The following is a 25,096-nucleotide window of genomic DNA, read 5'->3' as shown; positions in this document are numbered from 1 at the left end:
TAATAAACGAATAATTATCAATTTATTTTTTAAATACGACCACCTGTTTTATATCTGGAATTCTCTAAATATATTTCTGTTGCCTAAATCTCTCCTTAATGCAAGAAAAACCGTAAAGGACAGTTAATAAAAGTAGAAATTCAATGATATCTCTTGGCATGTGGCCAATGTTTAAATGAATTTAAAAAAAAAAAAATAACTTTCTATACCAATGGGCAAAGTTATAAATAGTGTAAGGTATTTTTTATGTGCAAAACTCCCACTTTATCAGCATTTTTTAAGCTATTTTTTTTCTGCTAGTCTCAGCTGTAAATTGTGCAGATGAACTTAGATTTTTTTTTTTTTTATATTATTCTACTTGAAAGATTATAAACTTTATATAAAGAAAAATGCTTCTTTAGAAAAATATTAGCTTGGTTTACGAAGTTTTTCAGATAAAGGAATACAATTTCCTTAGTTTATATAAATGTCAAAACATTTACAGGAATGCAAGACAAGCTAATTATGATACCAGCTTTTAAGTCACGGACATGATACTGTAGTAACATTTTTCTATTTTCTTTGTTAATTTAATTAATATATCTTTCTTAGCTTATATTATTGTTGTGACAGATGATGAAAGGTCGACCGAAGTCGACAATGCGTTTTGTGTAAATGTACTAGAACCAACGATTAATTTCGAGCAGTGATACGACACTTGTCGAATCGATTGGGTGGCATTTTTCTCTTCCATCAAATTTGATGTCGGATTTTACAGATTTATCTTCATTAATGCTGATTTTTTTTGACAAATATATGATTAAAATACCAGCATTGTTACCTAGAACTATTATATAGGCCTATATTTCTCCGTATCAATCTTTATCTTACTTAGAAAAATCATTTCATATCACTTGCTATTTTAGTGTTTAATTTGAATTCTTTTAATTATAAATAAAATTATTTTATATAAAATAATGTCTTACGTAATTCTAAGAATATTTATTCACTGAAATTTTTGAAATTTTTTTCCAAAAAACGACGTTGAATGGAATTCATCCGTCTGTTCCTTTACTCAGAAAGTAAGAAACAATTTTTTAAAAAATTATTCAAGAAACTGATGCTTTTATTTTTTAAAAAAATAATATAAAAATGATCTTTAAAAAGGTATTAATTTATAACTTGTTCAGATTTAATTTTAATTCGTTGGAATAACAAAAAATTAAAAAAAAAATTGCAGATTTTTATGAAGAATTCAACATTAATTACTTGTTAAGTACTTATAAACCGTAACTAATACTTTACAAGAAAGTCAAGAGAGTTGATAAGTTTGTATATACTGTATATNAAAGAAAAAAAAAAAAATCTTACAATATTCGAATAGGAATTTCAATAATCTGTTAAATATGGAAATGAAAATTATAATTTTACAAAAAAACAAATAAATGTAATAAAAATACAGTAAACCCTCGATTTAACAGACTAAATAGGGGACGAGTGTCCTGTATAGGCCTATAACTTATAGAAAAATCAACGATAAATCCGTGAAATTAAATTCGTTAATACATTACGAATACGTTTCATTTCGTAGATTAAACCGTAGGGGAAACATATAAAGACGAGTTGTTTACAAAATGTCTGGAAATTTTTGTTGGTTTGAAAGATTAGACAAAAAAAAACCAATTTCAAACTATCGGATTTCGTGTAATAATTTAATATTTTATTTAAAAATACGCTTTTATTCAAGTAAAATTTATTTTTAGAAATATTATTCTTAATTTTAATTTATTTATATCATTAGTAATTTTATATAATGATTTATTTATAATTTACTCATTTAAAGAAAAAAAATCTTTCTTGTTTTCGTAAATTTAAAATATATGTATATATATATTTATGTAAATAATAATTTTTATTGTATTTTTATATAAATATATAACATTGTGTTATATAAATTTACAGTAAAGCAGACGGATCAATAAAGAGCCAGGTTTTAAGTTTATCAGTTGTGTTGCGAACATGATCTTTCTAACATCGAATATTGGATGTAGTTGCGGTGTTTGGTGCGTTATGACACAAACACAATAAAGAATTAGGTTTATCGGATATTATAATAGTATTGGTAAGAAAGATGTTAGTGAACTTCATATGCACTTGGTGGAGTAAGAATGTGCCTATCTTTTTTGGTCAAAGGCTCGTCTGTCAAGAGACTGTCTGCATCTCTTCGCCACTATTTCCTTTCTTGATGAAAAGATGAACCGAGCTGGAAAGTTTAGAAAAGAATTTCAATACCGAAAAGAAACTTTTCCATATATCTTTTTATAATTTGAATTGTTAAAATTGATATATGTACTGTACAGTTTAATCGTTGCTTCTTTCTACGTAACGACATTGAGTACTTTAAGTAGTAAATTACGATTATATTCGTTATTTAAATATTATACTTAATATAATAACTTCTTTTATCATTATAATCAGAATAACTATGCTTCTGTTTATCATCACATTGATAAACAGAATAGCGACCATACCTTCACTTTAAGGTATTCATAGCGACCATACCTTCACTTTAATTGTTTTGGAACCTTGTTTTGTATTATCTATTTCTTCTGTAAGCACTATATAGTGTATTTTAAAACACTACATACACGTAATAAATTGTCGAATAATGGATGCTGTTCAAACAAGTGTTTGTAAATACATTGCATAGTGTTTAGAAAAGAAACAATTAAAACAATGAAATGCATTATTAGTTAATCATTTTATTATATAAAAATTAAAACAAGAAAACTCCTTATTAAAATTATTAAATTATTATCATGCTGTTATTGCTTTTCATACTCCAGAAGTTAAAATAATCCATTTTATTTTAATGACAATAACAATAATCAGAATTATTACTAATTTAAAATTCGCACGCTTTCTATAAAAATTACATTTTGTTAAATTTGATAATATTAATAGTCAATATAATAATAATAATTACAATTATCATTATCAAAAAATAATTTTAATTATAAAAATTGCAGCAATTTTAAGATACCGATTAACTGTTATCATTATAGTAAAATATTTACATTATTAAAAAAATGTAACTATAATTACAATAATTCTCTCATCAGAAATATAATAATAATCAAATATAATCACGGGCTAGCTCAGTTGCAAACGAAAATCAATAAGCATATAAATATGAAATTATTCTTTAAAGCCATTTATAATTACTATCGAAAATTATGATCAGAGTAACAATAATTACAGCAGAGTAATTATTTTTATAATTTAAGTATAAATACAAACAAATTTAACGAACTAGTTTAAGTTTAGTCTCTGTTATAACAACTAAATTCATTGTCATCCTCATTATCATAAAATTTTAACCATATATAGCAAATAATTACAATTATTTTTATAAAAATCTTACGGATATTGTCATAAGATCAAAATTATATTAATAATTATCATTTTACAAACAATTATAATTACACAAAAAATAATTACAGTGAAAGAAAGTTTCTGTATAATATTTCAATTTTACAAATTTTAATTTTTGTCATAGCTGCACTTTTTTTTTTTTCATTTATTATACTTACTATGTGACTGCAATGGCAATCATAATTATCATATTTATTATCATAATACATTATAATAAGTGTTAAACAACATTATGATTGTTACAGCTACTATTACATTAATTATAACCATAATCAGTGCATTTATCATCGTAAAAATTAATACTACTAGACTATAATAATCATAGTAAACACATTGTTTTATGATCGATCATTTAAATAATCAGCATCATTATCACAACAGTTATAATATTTATAATTACTGTCTCCATAATCATATTCTTCATAATTATCGCAACAATTTTAATCAGCATCAAACCAATCATAGTAATCGTAATCGTTAATATAGCAACCGCAACTTCATAATCATTATCATAGTAATTGCATTATCTATGATCAAATTCAAAACATTTTCAATGATTATCTCTATCAAATAATTTTTGTATAATTTTAAAGATATATTATATTGTGTTTGGAGAAGGTACTGTACTTCTTGCCTAAGGCATTACTTTTATAATCAATTAATAAATCAAATCGTTATAACAATCACAGTTATTTATATTAAAATAATCACTGTGATTGCAGTTATTATAACACAATTACAATAATAATAATAAAATGTCTGATGCACTGTCTGATGCAAATAATAGTTATGTAATAAAAATGAAAATAATAATAATAATAATTATTATTATTTGCATCAGACAGTGATCATAATCAATATCATAACAATTGTTATAATGTAATAATAAATCACAATCACAAACTCGTTGTAACCAATCCCTATTACAATAATATCATTATCACAAAATTTTACAGCTATTATGTTACTATAATACTTTTAAATTCTTTCGATAATAATTATAATTATTAATATCTAAATAATAATAATAATGTTACTTTTTATTTATTTGTAACGTCTTTACAAGAACGCTACTGTACTAACGTGCACGCATCAAAAATTTTATTATGATCGTTTATATAAAAAAAAAAAAAAAGCATTGTTTTCTCGCTAAAGTAGACTGCAATTTTTGTCCACCGAACATAATTTTAGAATCATCGTAAAGTTTATCTTGTCAAAATAAAAATCTTCATAAGAATTGAGGTTAAAAACGTGTACCGTACACGTTTCGACACACCTCGAATTTATGTAGATATAATAAAAAATGAGATGAACAAAGATTAACTTTGTGAAAAATTTACTAGAAAAGAAAATCTCTCGAGAATTTTTACAGCACAAGCCAGAAACATTGTCATTTCAAGCCTTCGTAGGGAGATATTCTAAAAAAAGAAATATAACAATCATGCAATCTCTGTTATGGCAGACCGTCCAAAAATTGTTATTAGATACAGTATATTGATCGTATCTTATCGAAGTCAAGCCTGTTCGATCTCATAAAAATCTTTAATTCTTTCAACAGTTATAGCTATAAGCCTATCTCTGTATATTATGTACTGTACAGTACAGTTCTTGTACGTTTTTAATATAAAATTATTGATTAAAATACATTTCTGGTAAACAATTATTCATGATTACTATTGTTAATATTTTATCAATTTGTTAAATAATTTTTATTGTATTTTTATATAAATATATAACATTGTGTTATATAAATTTACAGTAAAGCAGACGGATCAATAAAGAGCCAGGTTTTAAGTTTATCAGTTGTGTTGCGAACATGATCTTTCTAACATCGAATATTGGATGTAGTTGCGGTGTTTGGTGCGTTATGACACAAACACAATAAAGAATTAGGTTTATCGGATATTATAATAGTATTGGTAAGAAAGATGTTAGTGAACTTCATATGCACTTGGTGGAGTAAGAATGTGCCTATCTTTTTTTGGTCAAAGGCTCGTCTGTCAAGAGACTGTCTGCATCTCTTCGCCACTATTTCCTTTCTTGATGAAAAGATGAACCGAGCTGGAAAGTTTAGAAAAGAATTTCAATACCGAAAAGAAACTTTTCCATATATCTTTTTATAATTTGAATTGTTAAAATTGATATATGTACTGTACAGTTTAATCGTTGCTTCTTTCTACGTAACGACATTGAGTACTTTAAGTAGTAAATTACGATTATATTCGTTATTTAAATATTATACTTAATATAATAACTTCTTTTATCATTATAATCAGAATAACTATGCTTCTGTTTATCATCACATTGATAAACAGAATAGCGACCATACCTTCACTTTAAGGTATTCATAGCGACCATACCTTCACTTTAATTGTTTTGGAACCTTGTTTTGTATTATCTATTTCTTCTGTAAGCACTATATAGTGTATTTTAAAACACTACATACACGTAATAAATTGTCGAATAATGGATGCTGTTCAAACAAGTGTTTGTAAATACATTGCATAGTGTTTAGAAAAGAAACAATTAAAACAATGAAATGCATTATTAGTTAATCATTTTATTATATAAAAATTAAAACAAGAAAACTCCTTATTAAAATTATTAAATTATTATCATGCTGTTATTGCTTTTCATACTCCAGAAGTTAAAATAATCCATTTTATTTTAATGACAATAACAATAATCAGAATTATTACTAATTTAAAATTCGCACGCTTTCTATAAAAATTACATTTTGTTAAATTTGATAATATTAATAGTCAATATAATAATAATAATTACAATTATCATTATCAAAAAATAATTTTAATTATAAAAATTGCAGCAATTTTAAGATACCGATTAACTGTTATCATTATAGTAAAATATTTACATTATTAAAAAAATGTAACTATAATTACAATAATTCTCTCATCAGAAATATAATAATAATCAAATATAATCACGGGCTAGCTCAGTTGCAAACGAAAATCAATAAGCATATAAATATGAAATTATTCTTTAAAGCCATTTATAATTACTATCGAAAATTATGATCAGAGTAACAATAATTACAGCAGAGTAATTATTTTTATAATTTAAGTATAAATACAAACAAATTTAACGAACTAGTTTAAGTTTAGTCTCTGTTATAACAACTAAATTCATTGTCATCCTCATTATCATAAAATTTTAACCATATATAGCAAATAATTACAATTATTTTTATAAAAATCTTACGGATATTGTCATAAGATCAAAATTATATTAATAATTATCATTTTACAAACAATTATAATTACACAAAAAATAATTACAGTGAAAGAAAGTTTCTGTATAATATTTCAATTTTACAAATTTTAATTTTTGTCATAGCTGCACTTTTTTTTTTTTCATTTATTATACTTACTATGTGACTGCAATGGCAATCATAATTATCATATTTATTATCATAATACATTATAATAAGTGTTAAACAACATTATGATTGTTACAGCTACTATTACATTAATTATAACCATAATCAGTGCATTTATCATCGTAAAAATTAATACTACTAGACTATAATAATCATAGTAAACACATTGTTTTATGATCGATCATTTAAATAATCAGCATCATTATCACAACAGTTATAATATTTATAATTACTGTCTCCATAATCATATTCTTCATAATTATCGCAACAATTTTAATCAGCATCAAACCAATCATAGTAATCGTAATCGTTAATATAGCAACCGCAACTTCATAATCATTATCATAGTAATTGCATTATCTATGATCAAATTCAAAACATTTTCAATGATTATCTCTATCAAATAATTTTTGTATAATTTTAAAGATATATTATATTGTGTTTGGAGAAGGTACTGTACTTCTTGCCTAAGGCATTACTTTTATAATCAATTAATAAATCAAATCGTTATAACAATCACAGTTATTTATATTAAAATAATCACTGTGATTGCAGTTATTATAACACAATTACAATAATAATAATAAAATGTCTGATGCACTGTCTGATGCAAATAATAGTTATGTAATAAAAATGAAAATAATAATAATAATAATTATTATTATTTGCATCAGACAGTGATCATAATCAATATCATAACAATTGTTATAATGTAATAATAAATCACAATCACAAACTCGTTGTAACCAATCCCTATTACAATAATATCATTATCACAAAATTTTACAGCTATTATGTTACTATAATACTTTTAAATTCTTTCGATAATAATTATAATTATTAATATCTAAATAATAATAATAATGTTACTTTTTATTTATTTGTAACGTCTTTACAAGAACGCTACTGTACTAACGTGCACGCATCAAAAATTTTATTATGATCGTTTATATAAAAAAAAAAAAAAAGCATTGTTTTCTCGCTAAAGTAGACTGCAATTTTTGTCCACCGAACATAATTTTAGAATCATCGTAAAGTTTATCTTGTCAAAATAAAAATCTTCATAAGAATTGAGGTTAAAAACGTGTACCGTACACGTTTCGACACACCTCGAATTTATGTAGATATAATAAAAAATGAGATGAACAAAGATTAACTTTGTGAAAAATTTACTAGAAAAGAAAATCTCTCGAGAATTTTTACAGCACAAGCCAGAAACATTGTCATTTCAAGCCTTCGTAGGGAGATATTCTAAAAAAAGAAATATAACAATCATGCAATCTCTGTTATGGCAGACCGTCCAAAAATTGTTATTAGATACAGTATATTGATCGTATCTTATCGAAGTCAAGCCTGTTCGATCTCATAAAAATCTTTAATTCTTTCAACAGTTATAGCTATAAGCCTATCTCTGTATATTATGTACTGTACAGTACAGTTCTTGTACGTTTTTAATATAAAATTATTGATTAAAATACATTTCTGGTAAACAATTATTCATGATTACTATTGTTAATATTTTATCAATTTGTTAATTTAATATAAGCGTATAGAAATTATTGAAATATTCATCATTTTGTAAATTAAATAATTTGGTTAGTTTTTTCTCGAGTTTATTTTATAAATTTATTGTATAAATATATTATTTATTATTGTACATGGTTAGAAAATATATACTGTATATATATATTGTTTTTTTCTTCGATAAATTTTTATAAGTAGCTGCATCCTCTGAGGTATTAATTCTAAAAATTTTAAAGATTGAAAAAAACGTATGAAAACCAAATGTAGTTTTGCATGACTACATGCAATTTAGAATGAAGATATCATCTATTTAAGGCGGAGGATGCAAAGAATCATTGAAAAGCAAGAGAAAAATCTGAAAATTAGTTGAAGCAGATGCTTTTTTGTGCTATTGTAGTATGGATTAAAAAAAATACTACCTAAAAATAAATTTTAAAGAAAGTTTAGATGAGAATATAGCGTGATTATTATGTATTTTGCACATATAAAAANGCTCTTAAAGAAACAAGTTTTTAGAAAAGATTTTTATTTATTTATTATTATTTTTTTTTCTAAAGATGGAGGAGGTTTTAAAATTGTAAAATGGCAGCAGGTTTCGATTTTACGACCGGAATTACGGTTTTGTGGGATTATCGTGAATTTCTAATAAAATTGTAAGATTGGAATTGGAAAACTCGTAAGAAGAAGATCGATCTATTTTTAAAAAGCAAAGAAAAAAAATTTTTGATAGTTTAATCGATAGATAATTTTAAACGAAGAGAATCATTAGCATCTTATGAGAATATATAATTCGTTATAATGTAATTTAAACTGTTAAAAATCATATGAAAATTTTTCAAAACTTATAACGAAAATTAGTTTAATATCGATTATTCTTAATTATCGATTTAACAATAATTTAAGCACGTCGTCTAACAGAGTTTAAAAATCTCGAGAGAATAATCTGATTGGTTTAATTAAATGTGACCGTGTAATTTTAACATTAGACATAAGTAATTTAAATCTATATCGGCGCTCTGATTGGTTATAAAATTCAAACTATGTAAAAAAGATTACATTCATTGGTTTAAATCTAGCGACAACGTTAACGTCATATATGAGTAATTTTAATTCAAATTACTATTTAATTTAAACAAATTTTAATAATTAATCGTGAAAAATAATGTTTTCTTTTTAAATTTTAATAAATAATTCAAAAATTAAATAAAAATTAATTTCAACAAAATGCACCGCCCAAAATGGTTTAAATTTTCGTGTTATTCTTCTCCCTCCCCATAACGAACAAGTGAAAGAATAGTTTTACGTCATGAACATTATTCCTGTAATAGTATCGTACGGTTAGATGAGAAATAGCATGTAATTCATTACAAGCCAGACACTTATCCCAAACAGCTCCACCCAATGATATACATCATGTGGTTTATAGCTAAAAATACTAAAAATTATCGATTTTCTACAAGGATAATGAAGAACCTTTTATTAAAATTAGATATTTTCTACTAACTGTTTACGAGTTTTAAAGCTAAGTAGACAAGTATAAGAATTTATTACAACTAGACTTTTATCTACTGATATAATTAGTCAAACATTTAGATACTTGAATCATTTTTTTTTTTTACATATAAAGACTTTTGAACTAATTTTTACTTGTAAAATCGATAAAGTAATTGCAACTTAATAAAATTTATAGTTATTTAATTATAAGATGATAAACACAACATACAATAAGAGTAACTCTGATCACATGACACATGCGGTCTCTTTATCTCTATGGCAACTGACCAAACAAACAGATGAGCCCTCTCATTGACCTGGCTATTCTCTGACAGCAAAACCTATTTTCTTTCAGTTGATTAGTGTTTTTTCTTCTTCCTTTTTTTCTAAAGAGGAAGATTTTCAACCTTTCTACAGAGTTAAACTTAACAAAATTGCATGCTTTAAAATTAAGTGGAGTTATATAAAATTTTATTACCCTCATAGGAAAGAATCTTTCAAGTTTATATGAGAATATACTTTATATATATACAGTATATATTTATAATATAAAAAGAGTTAAAAAATAAAAATCTCTTTAGTAAAGAAAAGTTAATTTTGTTTACATGATGAGAAAACAAGTTTAATCTGTTTTCTTTGTGTGTGTGTGTGTGTGTGTGTTTTAATGTTTAACTCAACTATTCGAGTGATTAGATGATCTTAAATGATATTCTACCTTTCTAAAATTAGAGAAAATGCAATTGGATAAAGACTCTTTTCTGTGGCTTCCCACAAATAAATTAAGAAAAAGTCGAATTGATCCCAAGTGTTTTTGGGCTTATCATGGATGACTTCATAAAAATTAAACATCTTTCTATTTAATATAGATAATATATCTCTGTAACAATTTAAGCATAAATATTATGTAATTTTCTGCATTGTTTTTCTTTATAAAAATATTGAATTTTAGTAAAAACTTAAATAATATATAACTAAATATGTCGTAGGAAATCTGTTAACTTTTTAACCTTATAAATATCAATATTTAATATTCTAAACTAAATTTTTTTAAAACAATAATCTGTGAAATATATTTGAAAATAAATAATAAGCCTGTATCAATGCATGGCATAAGATATTTTAAGCGTTATTTTTATTGCGAGTGCATTAAATATGCTAACAAAATTGTACAAATTAGAAAATTGAAACCGTCAGCTGCATATTATTCCATAGAAACTCAGCATACTTCGTTCGTTTTTTTTTAATCATTTTTTTAACAGTGATTATTTAAACAGACTTTAATCGATACTAACCAGCCATGAAGAGTAAAAAAAAATGGAGATATTTTTAAAAATGCCGATGAAAAAGGGTTTTCTTTGTTAGTTCACTCTATTAAAAAATCATACTTAATGGGAATATGCAAATTAACTTCTTATCCGGATACCTAAGAAAAAAAATTTTTTTTTAAATTTATTTCTTTTATTTTTCGTTTTATAAATTATTATTTAAAACTTTAGGCGTATTGAAGTAAACAAGATAATTTAATGTAGACCAAGGTTCAAATGTAAAAATTAAATTAAAATAAGATACAGGGAATATCTGATTTGCATCTAGTATCTGTTCTGATTCAGAAGAGACTGACAACGTTCATGCAGTTTCCGTTGCTATGGTTACGGTCGGTGTCCGTTGCTAGGAGACAGGCAGTCTCTCGCATCTTGGTCGTCTTGTTTTTCTAACTCTTTTTTATTTTTACTTTTTTTTTTTTTAATATTTCTCTTTCTCTCTTTTTCCCTGTTGTCTTTATTGACATTATTCAATTGTATAGCTAAATAATTATCGAAAGAGCGAATGTTATTTTACAGATAACTAGCCAAGAAAATTATGTATTTTTTTTAAATCTTTTAAATTAATTTTTCTAGTTTTAATTTGAACAATTTAACGTGCGTATATATTAAAAGTGTTTTAATTATAATAAACGTTAAACAATTCTTTATTACACAAATTTTCCTAATAATGTTAGAAGAAAATTGTTTTTATATAATTTAAAAGTTAATTCTTTTTAAATAAAAATAATTAAATTAGAAACTAAATTTACATTCAAGATACATAATAATTATATTAATTAATTTATTATTATTTTTTTATTTTAGCGATTGTTATCTTCTCAGATTAAAAAAGTTTAGCTTTTCAAAGCATCTTAAATATGATTAATAATAACTTACGACATTTTTAGAATGAATATGAATAGTTTTTTTAGATTATTTTTGATCATTGATCAAATTAAAAAATAATGGACGTTTTTATATTACTCTGTGTTAATATAAATCAGTATATTTTTTTTAAAATATAAATATTTAATTATAGAATTTAAACACGTGTTGAAGGTTAAGGGTTATAGGTGAAAAATGTCAAGTCCAGGGACGTGAATTATCCGACATTGGAGATGTGCCAAGTAAGGAGTGGTCGGAAAAGATGCTTGGATGAGATATTTGACGTTACACGGTTAGAGTATAAATCTCTAGAGTATTGTATCGTTTCTAGTCATTAAATGACATTTACAGAGTATGGGAAACGAGAAAGCAATGCCAGTTGTGCATAGCACTTGAATGTAACCAAGCAGAAGAAATCTAATTATCCATTTGCACATAGATTTTTCTTATGTAAAGTTTAGATAATTGATAAGTATTATTCAAAAATTTGGCTTTATGGGATGCAGAATAATTTAATTATCAACACTTAAACGGACACAAACTTCTCTCTTATCTTAATTTTTATATCGGGTGTAAAATTATAAGGGATTTTAGTACGTAAAGCTCGTATACACATAATACATATTAATGAACCATTCATTAATAAAACAATCACACCATAAACAGAACGATACAAGAGCATCCTTTCAGTCATTTATTGATCAATCTTTAGTTGCCATACGTACAAAATTTACGGCTCTATCTAACTCCTGAACTATATAAATGTAAAATTAGACAGGTGTGTAATTAAGAGAAAGCTATTGTATGTTATTCTGATCGATTGAAGAAAGCAGCATCTTTATTAATTATTATATAGCTTTTATATCCAAAGAGATCAAGGAGATAACGTTAAATAAAAAGAAAGTTTTTGTTCTCGAGATGATATATAGTCTAAATCCTTTTTTTCCTGTTAACAAGAGGAAGAAGGACGAAACGCATTGTGTTGATCAATAAGCTTCTTCCTTTATGTCGACACGACTCGAAACTTAAACATTATCAACGCTGTAATTAAAAATTATATCGTATACTTTTAATACACGAATACAGGAATGTATGATGCGATAGCAATATATTACAGCAAGCAATTTGTTAAAATTTCGTGTTAAACAGTAATTATTTATCGTAATTAATGTGTACAGCACTTGTTATAACATTTTAGTGTTTATCTTTCACAAAGAGAATCATCGATTTTTGTTTGAGTTGACAATTATCACGCTAAACAGAAGGATGAAGGAGAAAGAAATAAAAAAAAAAAAAAGTAGGCACAGACGGAATCATCTATCGACGGACTTTACAAACGATCTGCTTTGTAGAGAGACGTTCGATCGAGTCGGGTCAAAGGTCAGTCAAGTGGAAAACTGAATAGCCTGCTCAATTATCCTCTGCACAACCAATCCAATGTTGGTCTATAGTTCTTAGACAAATGGCCCCTGATTTTTACGCTAGATGTCCTGCAAATTGTGTCGTTAGCTCTTTACTACTGGACTGTCAACAGACCGAGATAAGGAGGATAATAAATAAAGTTTATCTCAGGAAATTTTTATAAACATTAAGTGATAAAATTTGCTGGATTTTATTTAATACCGCCATTTACTAAATTATAATCATTATTCCAAGCTACAATCTACATCCGTTTATTGTTTTCGTGGGAGTTTTCACGTATTGAATAGATAATATACGGGAGAGAAAACGGATATATTTAATTAATAAATTTTTAAAATTCATTTTCTTTAGCTCGTTTATGTATTTAAATTGAATTTTATCTTTTTTAATAGAACAAACAGCCTGCTTATTTTTTTTTCTTTTCTATTCATTTATTAATATTTACTTTTTATATTAAACTTATATTAATATTTTATGAATAAAGAATAAACATTGCAATCAAAGATTGTATTATATAAATTAATCCTGGTGTACTAAGGATCGATTTGTTCGATTCATCCATGAGATAGATCGTTAAATAATATTGCTAGTGGAGAAAAGAGAGGAAACTAATCATGCATTTTATTAATTCGGTGAGTAAGCGTAGGAACTTACACGAGAGCAAAAATACATAATGCAATTTTCATTAATATAATTGATTGGAGGAATAATTGACGAGGATTATAATATTTCTGTAGCCAATCAGATTAACTTAAATTCGTAATATAGATCTAGATCTTGGTCACTAATCTTCAGACAATGCCATTCATTTGGCCACTTCTGCTTGACCTATCTAGTTTTGATACAAGGAAGAAAGGAAAAATTTCACTTAAATGGTACCGCACATCTTTAATATTTTATCTCAAAAATTTCTTTTAATATTATCTAAATTGTATTTAAAATTTGTGTAATATAAAATTTAAATTTTTTTCACATTACATATATATTTTTTTATATTTCTTAAATCATTTAGCTAATTTAAGACTGCTTGTCATAATTATAATTCTAATAATAATAATAATAATCCTTTAAAAGTGTTGAAATTTATTTCGGAGGTATTTGCAAAATTATTTATTTTATTAATATTTTAAATAAACAATTTAGGTGCTTAAATAAACAATTCACATTCAAGTAAAATTTTGATTTATTCTTCAAATTTCTCTTTTAACGCTAGTTTTTTAAGTGATAAAATGTCTAGATGTTCCGTTGCTGATCCACGCCATTAAGTTTTCTTCAAAACTCTTTGGGAATTTGACTTTAACACCTCGAGAAAGCTCAATCATAAATTTAAAAAGTTATTTTCTTAAATATATTACCTGACACTTCTTAATAGCTTATATGCTACGATATTCTAGATTGCCTTTACTATAAAGAGGAGGTAATCTAATCCTTTACCCTTCACGTCCAAGTATCTTCACCCTTTTGGGGTTACTCTCTATCATCATTCACTTTGTAGCATTGATTTCAAATTAAAGTAGCGATTTCTTTACCTAGATTAAGTTGTAGTTCGAGATAAACTCGACTTTTGCTTCACTATAAATCAGTCTCGCTTGTCACTATAAAATAAACTGCTCTTCTTTAACGATAATTGTTAGACAACTCTTAAAATTTCATTTAAAAATCAACAACGTATAAACTCATATATACTGTATATAAGTAAAATTACATAAAATATTCAACAACGTTGAGTTAAAGATAATTTTTCTTTATCAGAAAATTAACTAGTAACAAAGCATTTATTATAGACGTGTTGCATTAAAAATGCAATAAGGAAAGCCACAATACAGGAGCAGAACAATTTGACCATCGTGAAAGGTTTTGAAAAGGTGATGTTATTAGAATCTATAGCGTTATAAGGCAATTTATCTTGATTATTACCAACCGAGAAGCTTTGGTGATAGAAAAGAGATGCAAAGAGACTTCTCTTGGACTTATGTAAATGAGAAGTTTTCTAAAATGAAGTCGTCTGAAAAAGATGCCCTATCTGTTTAAGAAACGGGAGAAGTTTCGATTGCTCCAGCATCATAACGTCTTATATACCCTTGGGAAAAGAATAATAACGTTATATAGAATTTTTATCATTATTTCTTTTACTGTTTCCTTTCTCGTTTAGATCAGAACATAAAATAGAAAATGATGTTAATGCTTGTAAAAGTTATTTTTACGATATATTTTTATATACTATTTATACGTATAATTATTTATTGCTAATAGTATATTTTAGAACGAAAATCATAAACAATTTATCAATATTTTTATGATTAATTTGATGAATTTTAGTAGAATGCGAAACATCTCTGCAATACTTGTGAATCGTAACCAGAAAGAGCATTTACAGGGTTTACATTTTAATTTATTATCTAAAAATTATTTTTTAAAAAATGCTCTTGACAGAATACGAATTTTAAAGTTCAAATGATGAAATGTTTATATGCGATTATACTTTAAATTTATAAAATGTTAATTAAAAATGTATGCGTTTTTTTCCTTTTATTTTGAGAACTTCACTATAATTTGTGTTGTTAGATACAACGAAATCTCAATTAACGGACACTTCCATCTCTATTTAACGAACATTTTGGCAATCCTCAGACCCTTCCTCTATTATATTTAGAGGTAAATATAATAGATGTCCTTCAAATAGGACCTCTATTATATATACCTCTAAATAGTGGACAAACTTCTCGGACCCGAGGGTGTCCTCTATTCGAAGGTTACATTATAAAAATTTATACAATAGATTAATCTAACTCTTTAAATATAATCACGTATAAATTTATTAAAATTATATCATATTAACTTTAAAAATTTTGGCAATATAACTTGTAAAAAAATGTATTTTAGTTGTAAAGAAGTCGCTTTGTGTTTCATAATTTTTCAAGGGAGGAGATTGCTTAAAAGTTTCATACATTTTTACGAGGATGAAGAGAATGATATAAAGTTTAATGACACTTCCTTTACATATAAAACCTAAATGAGAAAAACGTAATATTTTGGAAGAATAAAGACAAAAAGAATCAACACATCCTGTTCTAAAATATATAGTCTTTCGTTCATAATCACTAAAGAAGAAACTGACTCATAACTAAAATAAAGTAATTTCGAGTAAAAATATGATACCAGTTTTGCATTTAACTCAACTAATTTAAAAATTCATACCGGTTATCAATATTCTTGATGTTTAATGAGAATGTCTACATTTAATGCATAAAATCTATGGGGAGAAGTTCTAAGCACTTTATAGATTAGATACTTGTCAGGTCCTGAACATCATTCATGTTTGATGATAACGAATTGTATTAATTCATACACAACTCTATGGAGAGAAATAATAATAATAATAATAATACTAACAATTATTAAAATAAACTAGAATAAGTTATTATTTATAATTAAAGATAGATAGGATAAAAGTAATTATTTACCATATTGTATTTATCATTTTGTAAAAGTTCATTAAACTTTAATCGGATCAACACGTGGGAGGTATGTTGCGGGAATAATTTAAAGATGTTTAAATTTTTACTTCTTTTCGTATACGTTTTTATAAATTACAAATAAAAGAAAAAAAATTACATCGCAGCCGTTTGTTTACTAATATTTAAAATAATTATAGAATAACATTTTTGAAACATTCAACAATTTCACACTAAAATATTTTTGATAATATTTTTTTCATTTAAAGTGCTGTCTTTTGACAATTTCTTGAAAAGAGAACTAGAAAACTCAATTATTCTTTCACAGATAAAAAAAGAAAGAATGTTCTAAAGCTCATTTCTACAAGAAACGTTAAAGTATCTCTAAGATTTACTTTGAATCAAAGTGGTTATACTTGTTTACTTAAAATTCTTTAGAGAATGAAAAATAAATTTATGTAAAACTTAAGTACTGCTTCTCTGATGATAAAAATTTTAAATTCTTGTTATTTATTATTTATATTTACCATCGACGATATCTAAATAAATAATAGGATATTATAGAAATTTACTTCGATGTTTAAGAATATTCGAAATAAATATTTAATAGATTAAAAACTGAAACCGTTTGCGGTATAAAACAGAATAATGATGCTTTTATCTTAATGTCAATTTGTAAACACATTTTTTTAATACATAAAGTTTAAAAGGATCGAAAAGTAAGAAGAAACATAAAAGAATGATTGAAAAATATTTTTCCATTATAGGTAATTCTTCAAAAGATGAAAAAAAATCTTGTAAAATGTTTACTGTTAAACTCCCGAAAGATATCTCTTTGTGCACTTAAATAGTATATTTACGGTTCACTAGAGACATTTCATGTTACAGTAAAATAGGAGTATTTCCAGTTACAGTGTAGTATAGACATTTCAAGTAACATTCCAATACAGAAAGGAACTGTAAACGTCTCTGTTGGGATGTTACCGGGAATGTCATTGCAGAGATATTTACAGTTCAACAGAGACATTTAGTATCGCTGAAACTCTTTCAGTTTATCATCTAACTCAAAATATATCTCAATTATTCCCTATTTTCATAAAGAAGTTTTGAAGAATCGTGTAAAATTCTTTTTTCTTAATTAAATCTGGATATTTCTGCTTACACGGCAATCCTTAAACTATGATGAGATTGCTGCAGGTATTACTCATCTATCAGGAAACATTTTACGAAACTGGATGATTATACATCCACTCCAATGTGATTGGAGGTCATATTATTTAGCCTTAGGTCTTGTAATGGCACTAAAGTCACTCAGTTTCCATAAGATCATCACCGATAAAAATCGATAAAATGCATCATTTCTAATTACAGTTACAACTTTTAGTGTAGTAAGTAACAAGTGAAAATTATCAAATACTTTTAATTATTTAAGCAAATTTAGTAAAATAATTTCTGTAGCGTAAGGTATTTTTATTAATTCGATCAAATTCATTCGCTTGGATAACATACTTGGTTAAGAATTTATAATCCAATCAATAATATCAAAAAATTTTTTTATTCTGTCGAGACATTTCCATATCAAACAATCGAATAAATCTTAATTAAATAATTAATACATCTGTTAGCATCATTACAGATGTGACAAAAGTCATCTAAGAAAGAAAAAAAAAAGAAGGAATTTTGATATAAATTTAAAGTGATGTGTTAATTAAATAGCTTTCTTTTTACCCTCATATCTTTTCTAATAATCCAATTATGCGGGAATTTATAGAATCGAAAATCTTATGCTTTTAGCAAAGATTGCAATTTATCCAGTATCCAATTTCATCCAGACGTTTCTTGATTTTTTTTTTCCTACTAGAATTTTTTCACAGATGGACTGGATATTTTTCGCTGTAACTCCACATAGTTATCCACTTTTCTTTATTACTCTGGCAAATAGGTATTGAATTATTTTTAACAGAATTTCACATGATATATGATCAAAAAACTTTATTTAAAAAAAAATCATTCTTTGTTTGAAAACAATAAGCAGACATCAAAAATTTTAAAATGATATAANTCGCTTAAAACTTAGAATGTATATCAATCATAGAATAACAAATTACACGTAAAACAGATGCACATGAACAGTAACAATTAAGATACTCACCTAGTTCAGAACGTTTATCATTGATAACTCTAAAATAATTAATTTAAAATATGTTAATTATTCTATAATTTAGAAATCGAAATGATTAATTATTCCATTATTTATATTAGAGTTTAGTCCTTTTAAATAACTTTAAAAATTTATGAATATTTCATTATTTGTTTTTATATAAAAGTAAAATACATTCTTTCCTTATTGAATAAAAGATAACTAGAAAAATAAAACGGATTATATAAATAACTAAAAGATTAAAAAAATAATCTTAGGAACCTACAGAAGAAACGAAGAAATGCCTAGGAATATAAGAAATCCTTTGTTTTGTATGTAAAACAACAAACTAAATACGTTTTAATGACGTCTTGTTCGGTATATGATTTTCTTAGAAACGATTGGTTAACATTTAAAAAGAAACGAAGAAAAATACGCCCACTCTGTCAATTTCTGTTTTTCAAATCAATTATACTTTAAAAATGATATATTTTAAATTTAAGTATCGTTTAAACGTGTTTAACTACATCCTATTTTGATTGTTAACATTCGTATCCATTTATATAAAAACTTTAAAAATAATTTTTCTAATTTGGTTTTATTAGTAGAATAGAATAATTTTATTTCTGACAAATTGAAGAATATTTTTAGCAATTTATAATAAATTATAACGAAAAAACATTCATTAAAAGAATATAAATCGTGTTTTCTATCGTGTGTAAGAGGATACGAAAGATGTTTTTCTATTATCGTTATTTTCCTTATACTGTATAACAAGGAACATCGTTCAATATTTTATTTTTTAATATAATAAATTTTTTTTCTATTCTACTAAAAATAAATGAAAAATTTACAATTTGTTTTCCGAAAAAAAATCTATAAATATTTTATAAATACATTTTTAGTACGTTATATAAATATAATTATTTTCGAAAAAATAAAGAAATAAAAAAAAAGGATAGAGCTATAGAAATACATTTAATAGCATTTTCTTATAGAAGAAAAATTTATTAATTTTAACTTTAAGCTGCATACTCTACCTTTAGGCAATAATAAAAAAAATAATAATAAGATTTAATATTAGAGCTTTTTTTGAAGTTATTATTTTTAATCGATTTTTAAGTTTAAATTTTATTATTTGAACCTAAATTTTAAATTATATAAAAAAAAGTTATTGAGTTATTTTTAGAGTATAATTATTTAAAATTTTAACTTTAACTTTTTTAATAAAGAAGGGATCAACGAGTTTAACCTAAAAATGAGACGATACAATTTAATTTTGATTAAATTTTTATATAAATACATTTAAGCTAGTATTAAAAATCACTATGAGATGGCGCCAAGATACTTAATAACATCACACAACACGATACAGAATTTTTCATTATCTAACTTTTGAAGAATCGATAAGTTTAACTACTAAAAGGTTACCAAGGTGATTTCTATTGTTTAAGTTTTTTTTTTCCTCTTTCCTTAAAGTGTTGTAACTTTCCACGCTGCAGTTTTATTGAAGAATTGTAATTTGCCATAAAGTCTTCAGAACAAATCCAGCAAACAAGGTGAAATTTCAGATTAAAGTTTTATTTAAGAAATAAAACTTTTAAAGGGAAAGAAGAAGAAGAAGAAGAAAAAAAGGAACCTGATGTTTGTCAGCACGGATATCAAAGGAAAAGTTTCTGGAATGGAAATGGTTTTTCTTTAGCAATATATGAACTGAAGTCAGTCATTCTATAACTGTAATGTGCAACATAAACACGATCTCGCTAGAAAATATATCTTTCTTAAATCTTTAAAGTTTTTTGAAGTTTGTTTATACAAGAAACTTATATACTATATACAGTACAGTATCTTCTTATAATTTATGATGTTTTATAGCTAAATTTTTCATATNTGATTTAACGTTAAATTTAAAATAATTTTAAAAATTAGTTTTTATTAACCAATTAGATTTGTAGATTTAAAGATACGTAATATTTATCAACCAATTAAACAACTGGCAATTGAAAATTAATCAATATCATTAACTCTGATTCGTTTATTTTTGTAATTTATTCAGTTTCGAGTAGAATATTGGTTAAAATCTGAAACTGGTTATAATTTTTTTTAAAAATGTTTTTAATGATGTTTATTATTACTGAATATTTATTGTGAATCAATTTATTTATTTATTTTTATTTCTATTTAAATCTGTGTGTTAATATTTATAAAAAATATGAGTAAATTTTATAGAAAATAACTAGAAACATCTTGTTTTAAAGAAGATGTTATAAGCTTTATCGCATACGATAGAAGCTGAAAAGGTATTTGTAAAATACACTTTTTTTTTTGATAATAGAACAAAATCTTTTAACAATGACAGCGGATATGGTTTTGTATATTACCTGTCTTCTCGGATTTAAAGTTTGGGACGTTTAAAATCCTGGAATACTTTACAACAAGTAACTATAGCAACCGCCATTATAGTCAAGATAGTGACAAAACGTTTCATGCAGTGCCATGGAGTCTTCAATTTCAAAGATGTGCAACATCGACAGATCACGTGATTCATCTAATGGAATTTTTCTTTCTATAGAACATGAAGATAACAGAAATTCTCGGAATAATATTTGCTGGAATAAAAGAATAGAAGCTTATATGTAACCTTGGAAACGTGAACATTTAAGTTATAAGATGAATATAACAACAGCGCATAAAGATGATTATATCAGAAATAAAGTTATTATTCGGTTATTGCCTCGTGAAGTATTTTGATCGGATTCTGAGTATGATATAAAGAAAAAGAGGAAAAAATGATACATATATTTACATTCTATTCTCCTATCGTTACAGCTTTCTAGAGTTGAATAAACAGTAGAAAAATATCTCTCGGTTTATACTTTTAAATCGATTGTTTGATATTTTATTTGCTACTATATCGTTTTTATATGCCAAATAAGCCACGTTTACTATGTTTAAAGAAGATATGATTCACTTATTATAAGTTATATAAACATCTATCGAATAGTCGCTTAAAACTTAGAATGTATATCAATCATAGAATAACAAATTACACGTAAAACAGATGCACATGAACAGTAACAATTAAGATACTCACCTAGTTCAGAACGTTTATCATTGATAACTCTAAAATAATTAATTTAAAATATGTTAATTATTCTATAATTTAGAAATCGAAATGATTAATTATTCCATTATTTATATTAGAGTTTAGTCCTTTTAAATAACTTTAAAAATTTATGAATATTTCATTATTTGTTTTTATATAAAAGTAAAATACATTCTTTCCTTATTGAATAAAAGATAACTAGAAAAATAAAACGGATTATATAAATAACTAAAAGATTAAAAAAATAATCTTAGGAACCTACAGAAGAAACGAAGAAATGCCTAGGAATATAAGAAATCCTTTGTTTTGTATGTAAAACAACAAACTAAATACGTTTTAATGACGTCTTGTTCGGTATATGATTTTCTTAGAAACGATTGGTTAACATTTAAAAAGAAACGAAGAAAAATACGCCCACTCTGTCAATTTCTGTTTTTCAAATCAATTATACTTTAAAAATGATATATTTTAAATTTAAGTATCGTTTAAACGTGTTTAACTACATCCTATTTTGATTGTTAACATTCGTATCCATTTATATAAAAACTTTAAAAATAATTTTTCTAATTTGGTTTTATTAGTAGAATAGAATAATTTTATTTCTGACAAATTGAAGAATATTTTTAGCAATTTATAATAAATTATAACGAAAAAACATTCATTAAAAGAATATAAATCGTGTTTTCTATCGTGTGTAAGAGGATACGAAAGATGTTTTTCTATTATCGTTATTTTCCTTATACTGTATAACAAGGAACATCGTTCAATATTTTATCTTTTAATANTTTTTTTTTTCGGTATTTCGTATGATGTTTTAAATATTTTTTATATCTTTTTTTTAATAAAAAGCTGCCGGTTTCTTTACAATTAGAATTCTTTTTTTTATTATCCGGTTTTTCTTCTACTCATAAATTTACTGCGTATCAGTGTAGCTACTTTTTTTTTCTTTAGTAATTTAGATAGATTTAATGCGATAAATAGTTTATTATCTGATTTATTTTTGGATTATATTTCATCATCAATTAAACTTTGAGTTATTTCTCGTGTTTTTTGTGGTATTAAACTGTATTACGGTATAATTTTTTTCCAAGGGAAGATATATTAAAATTAATGTTTTAGGTAATTTAAGCGATTATAAAGATTTATTTTATTAAAGTATTTTTCTCAATTAAATTTGCACAGATTTCAGTATAGAAATTGTTATATATATTTTTTTGTATTTTAGATAAATTGAAGTTAGAGAAATTCGAAACTACTCGCTTTATAAATCAGATTTTTGTCAAGGAGACCGAAATTTTTCTTTAAATCAAATCTTTCTCTTTTCACCGAATTCGAATTATCGCGAATTGATGGCGAATTGCAAACAGAAAAAACAATGTATAAAGTTTTTTTCTTATTTTTTTCTACTTTCAGAAAAGTCCAGGAAAATGCCTTTTTCAATAAAGAGATTCACCATTCGTAGAAGCACCAGTCTTCCAGGAGGAACGAAAGCGGTCAATGGAAGAAAGCTCACCCTTACCGAAATTAGAGAACAAGTGACCTTGCCTGTGGAAAGAAAGGAAAAGAAATACGAACAGGTGGAAGACAGAAAGATAATGCAAAATCAAACACCCAATATGACATCGAGTAGATCTTTAGATGTTTCGGAACTCAGAAGGCTAGGATATATAGAATTACCACCTGCGCCAGGAAATCCCGATTCTGGACAGGAGGTGGTCCTACGAAGAAATCGATTGCCACACGGTATGCATGGTAGTGCTGTGGTGGCTGTGAGAGATCGTCAAAATGCCACCCTGCCTGGTAGATGGAGAAGTAGTGGTGGACACCAAGTCACTAGCACGCTTACCGATGCCAGAGGAGTTGTTTATGGTGATCAAGTTGTTGGAGCCGAATTCAGGAGAGTTGTGGTGCGCAGAAATGGTGTAAGATTTCAAGGTAAGTACTTTATAATTCATATTATGATAGAAACCATCTGCAAGAGAAAAATTACGATTATGACTATTCATTCTTTGCCAACAAAAATGTTTAAATTACACAATCTCACATATATTATCAATATATACAATACAGGATAAATTTAAAATTAAATTATATATGAATTATGTAAATGGTAGAGGTAACTTAACATTTTTAATGGGTAAATTAAAATAAAAATTATTATTAAATATAAGTTTCTCATAAACAAAAATTTACCACTTAAAATTTTATTATACAGAAATTTTTTTATTTACTTTTTACTTAGCTAGAATCTCATAAAATTTCATTACGGGATCTAATAGAATCTTATATTATCATTTGTTGAGTAGATAGATGTAAGATACCTTAATTTTTCCTAATGAAATTTTTTAGTTACGTTACTCTGAAAGAAATAGAACTCTATAAATTACTTGCATTCACTCTGTTGATTGGATAAAGGAAGAAAACAAAGTAACGATAGGCATGATTATCGAGGTAAGAATTCAATTGTGATTGGTTGCATTCCACCTTCAAGCAATGCAAGTTGTCTGTAAAGAATCTCATCTTTCTTTAGGATATAAGAATGAAAAAAATTTCATTAAGAAAATGTAAAACTATCTGATATACATATATCCTATAAAGAATGACATAGGATAATATTACTTTTTATATAGTTCAGAAGTGTCAGATAATATGAGATCTATACGCAGTAACCATTGGACGAGATAGACCTAAAATTAAATATGAGACACTCTCCTCTGTGAATACATATATTTATCAAAGATTGTTACATATATTATTAGTTTTATTGACAATTTGTCGAAGAAGCTAAAATAAAGAAACAACTTTATCTACTTTTGTTTATTTTATTTAATTAATTTTCATAATATATAATGTTAACATTAATTAAATTTTTAATGTTTAATGTCTTATGTAAATTGCACAGGACGAAGTATATTTACAGATAAATATACAGATATATATATATATCTACAG

At 25.3% G+C, this 25,096-nt stretch overlaps 1 protein-coding gene across 1 annotated transcript; it reads left to right on the top strand.

Moving 5' to 3' along the window:
* Nucleotides 1-1,034: 1,034 nt before the first annotated feature.
* Nucleotides 1,035-24,557, top strand: LOC111619448. Its single transcript, XM_023361153.1, has 3 exons — nucleotides 1,035-1,061; nucleotides 23,558-24,167; nucleotides 24,494-24,557. The coding sequence occupies exons 2-3, from the start codon at nucleotides 23,572-23,574 to the stop codon at nucleotides 24,555-24,557; spliced, it is 660 nt and encodes a 219-aa protein (XP_023216921.1). The 5' UTR covers nucleotides 1,035-1,061; nucleotides 23,558-23,571.
* The last annotated feature ends 539 nt before the right edge of the window (nucleotides 24,558-25,096 follow it).

Source organism: Centruroides sculpturatus, unplaced genomic scaffold, assembly GCF_000671375.1.
Source record: "Centruroides sculpturatus isolate CEXI.00-Female unplaced genomic scaffold, Cexi_2.0 scaffold107, whole genome shotgun sequence".
Classification (NCBI taxonomy): Eukaryota; Metazoa; Arthropoda; class Arachnida; order Scorpiones; family Buthidae; genus Centruroides; species Centruroides sculpturatus.
This window is presented reverse-complemented; position numbering and strand designations above follow the sequence as displayed.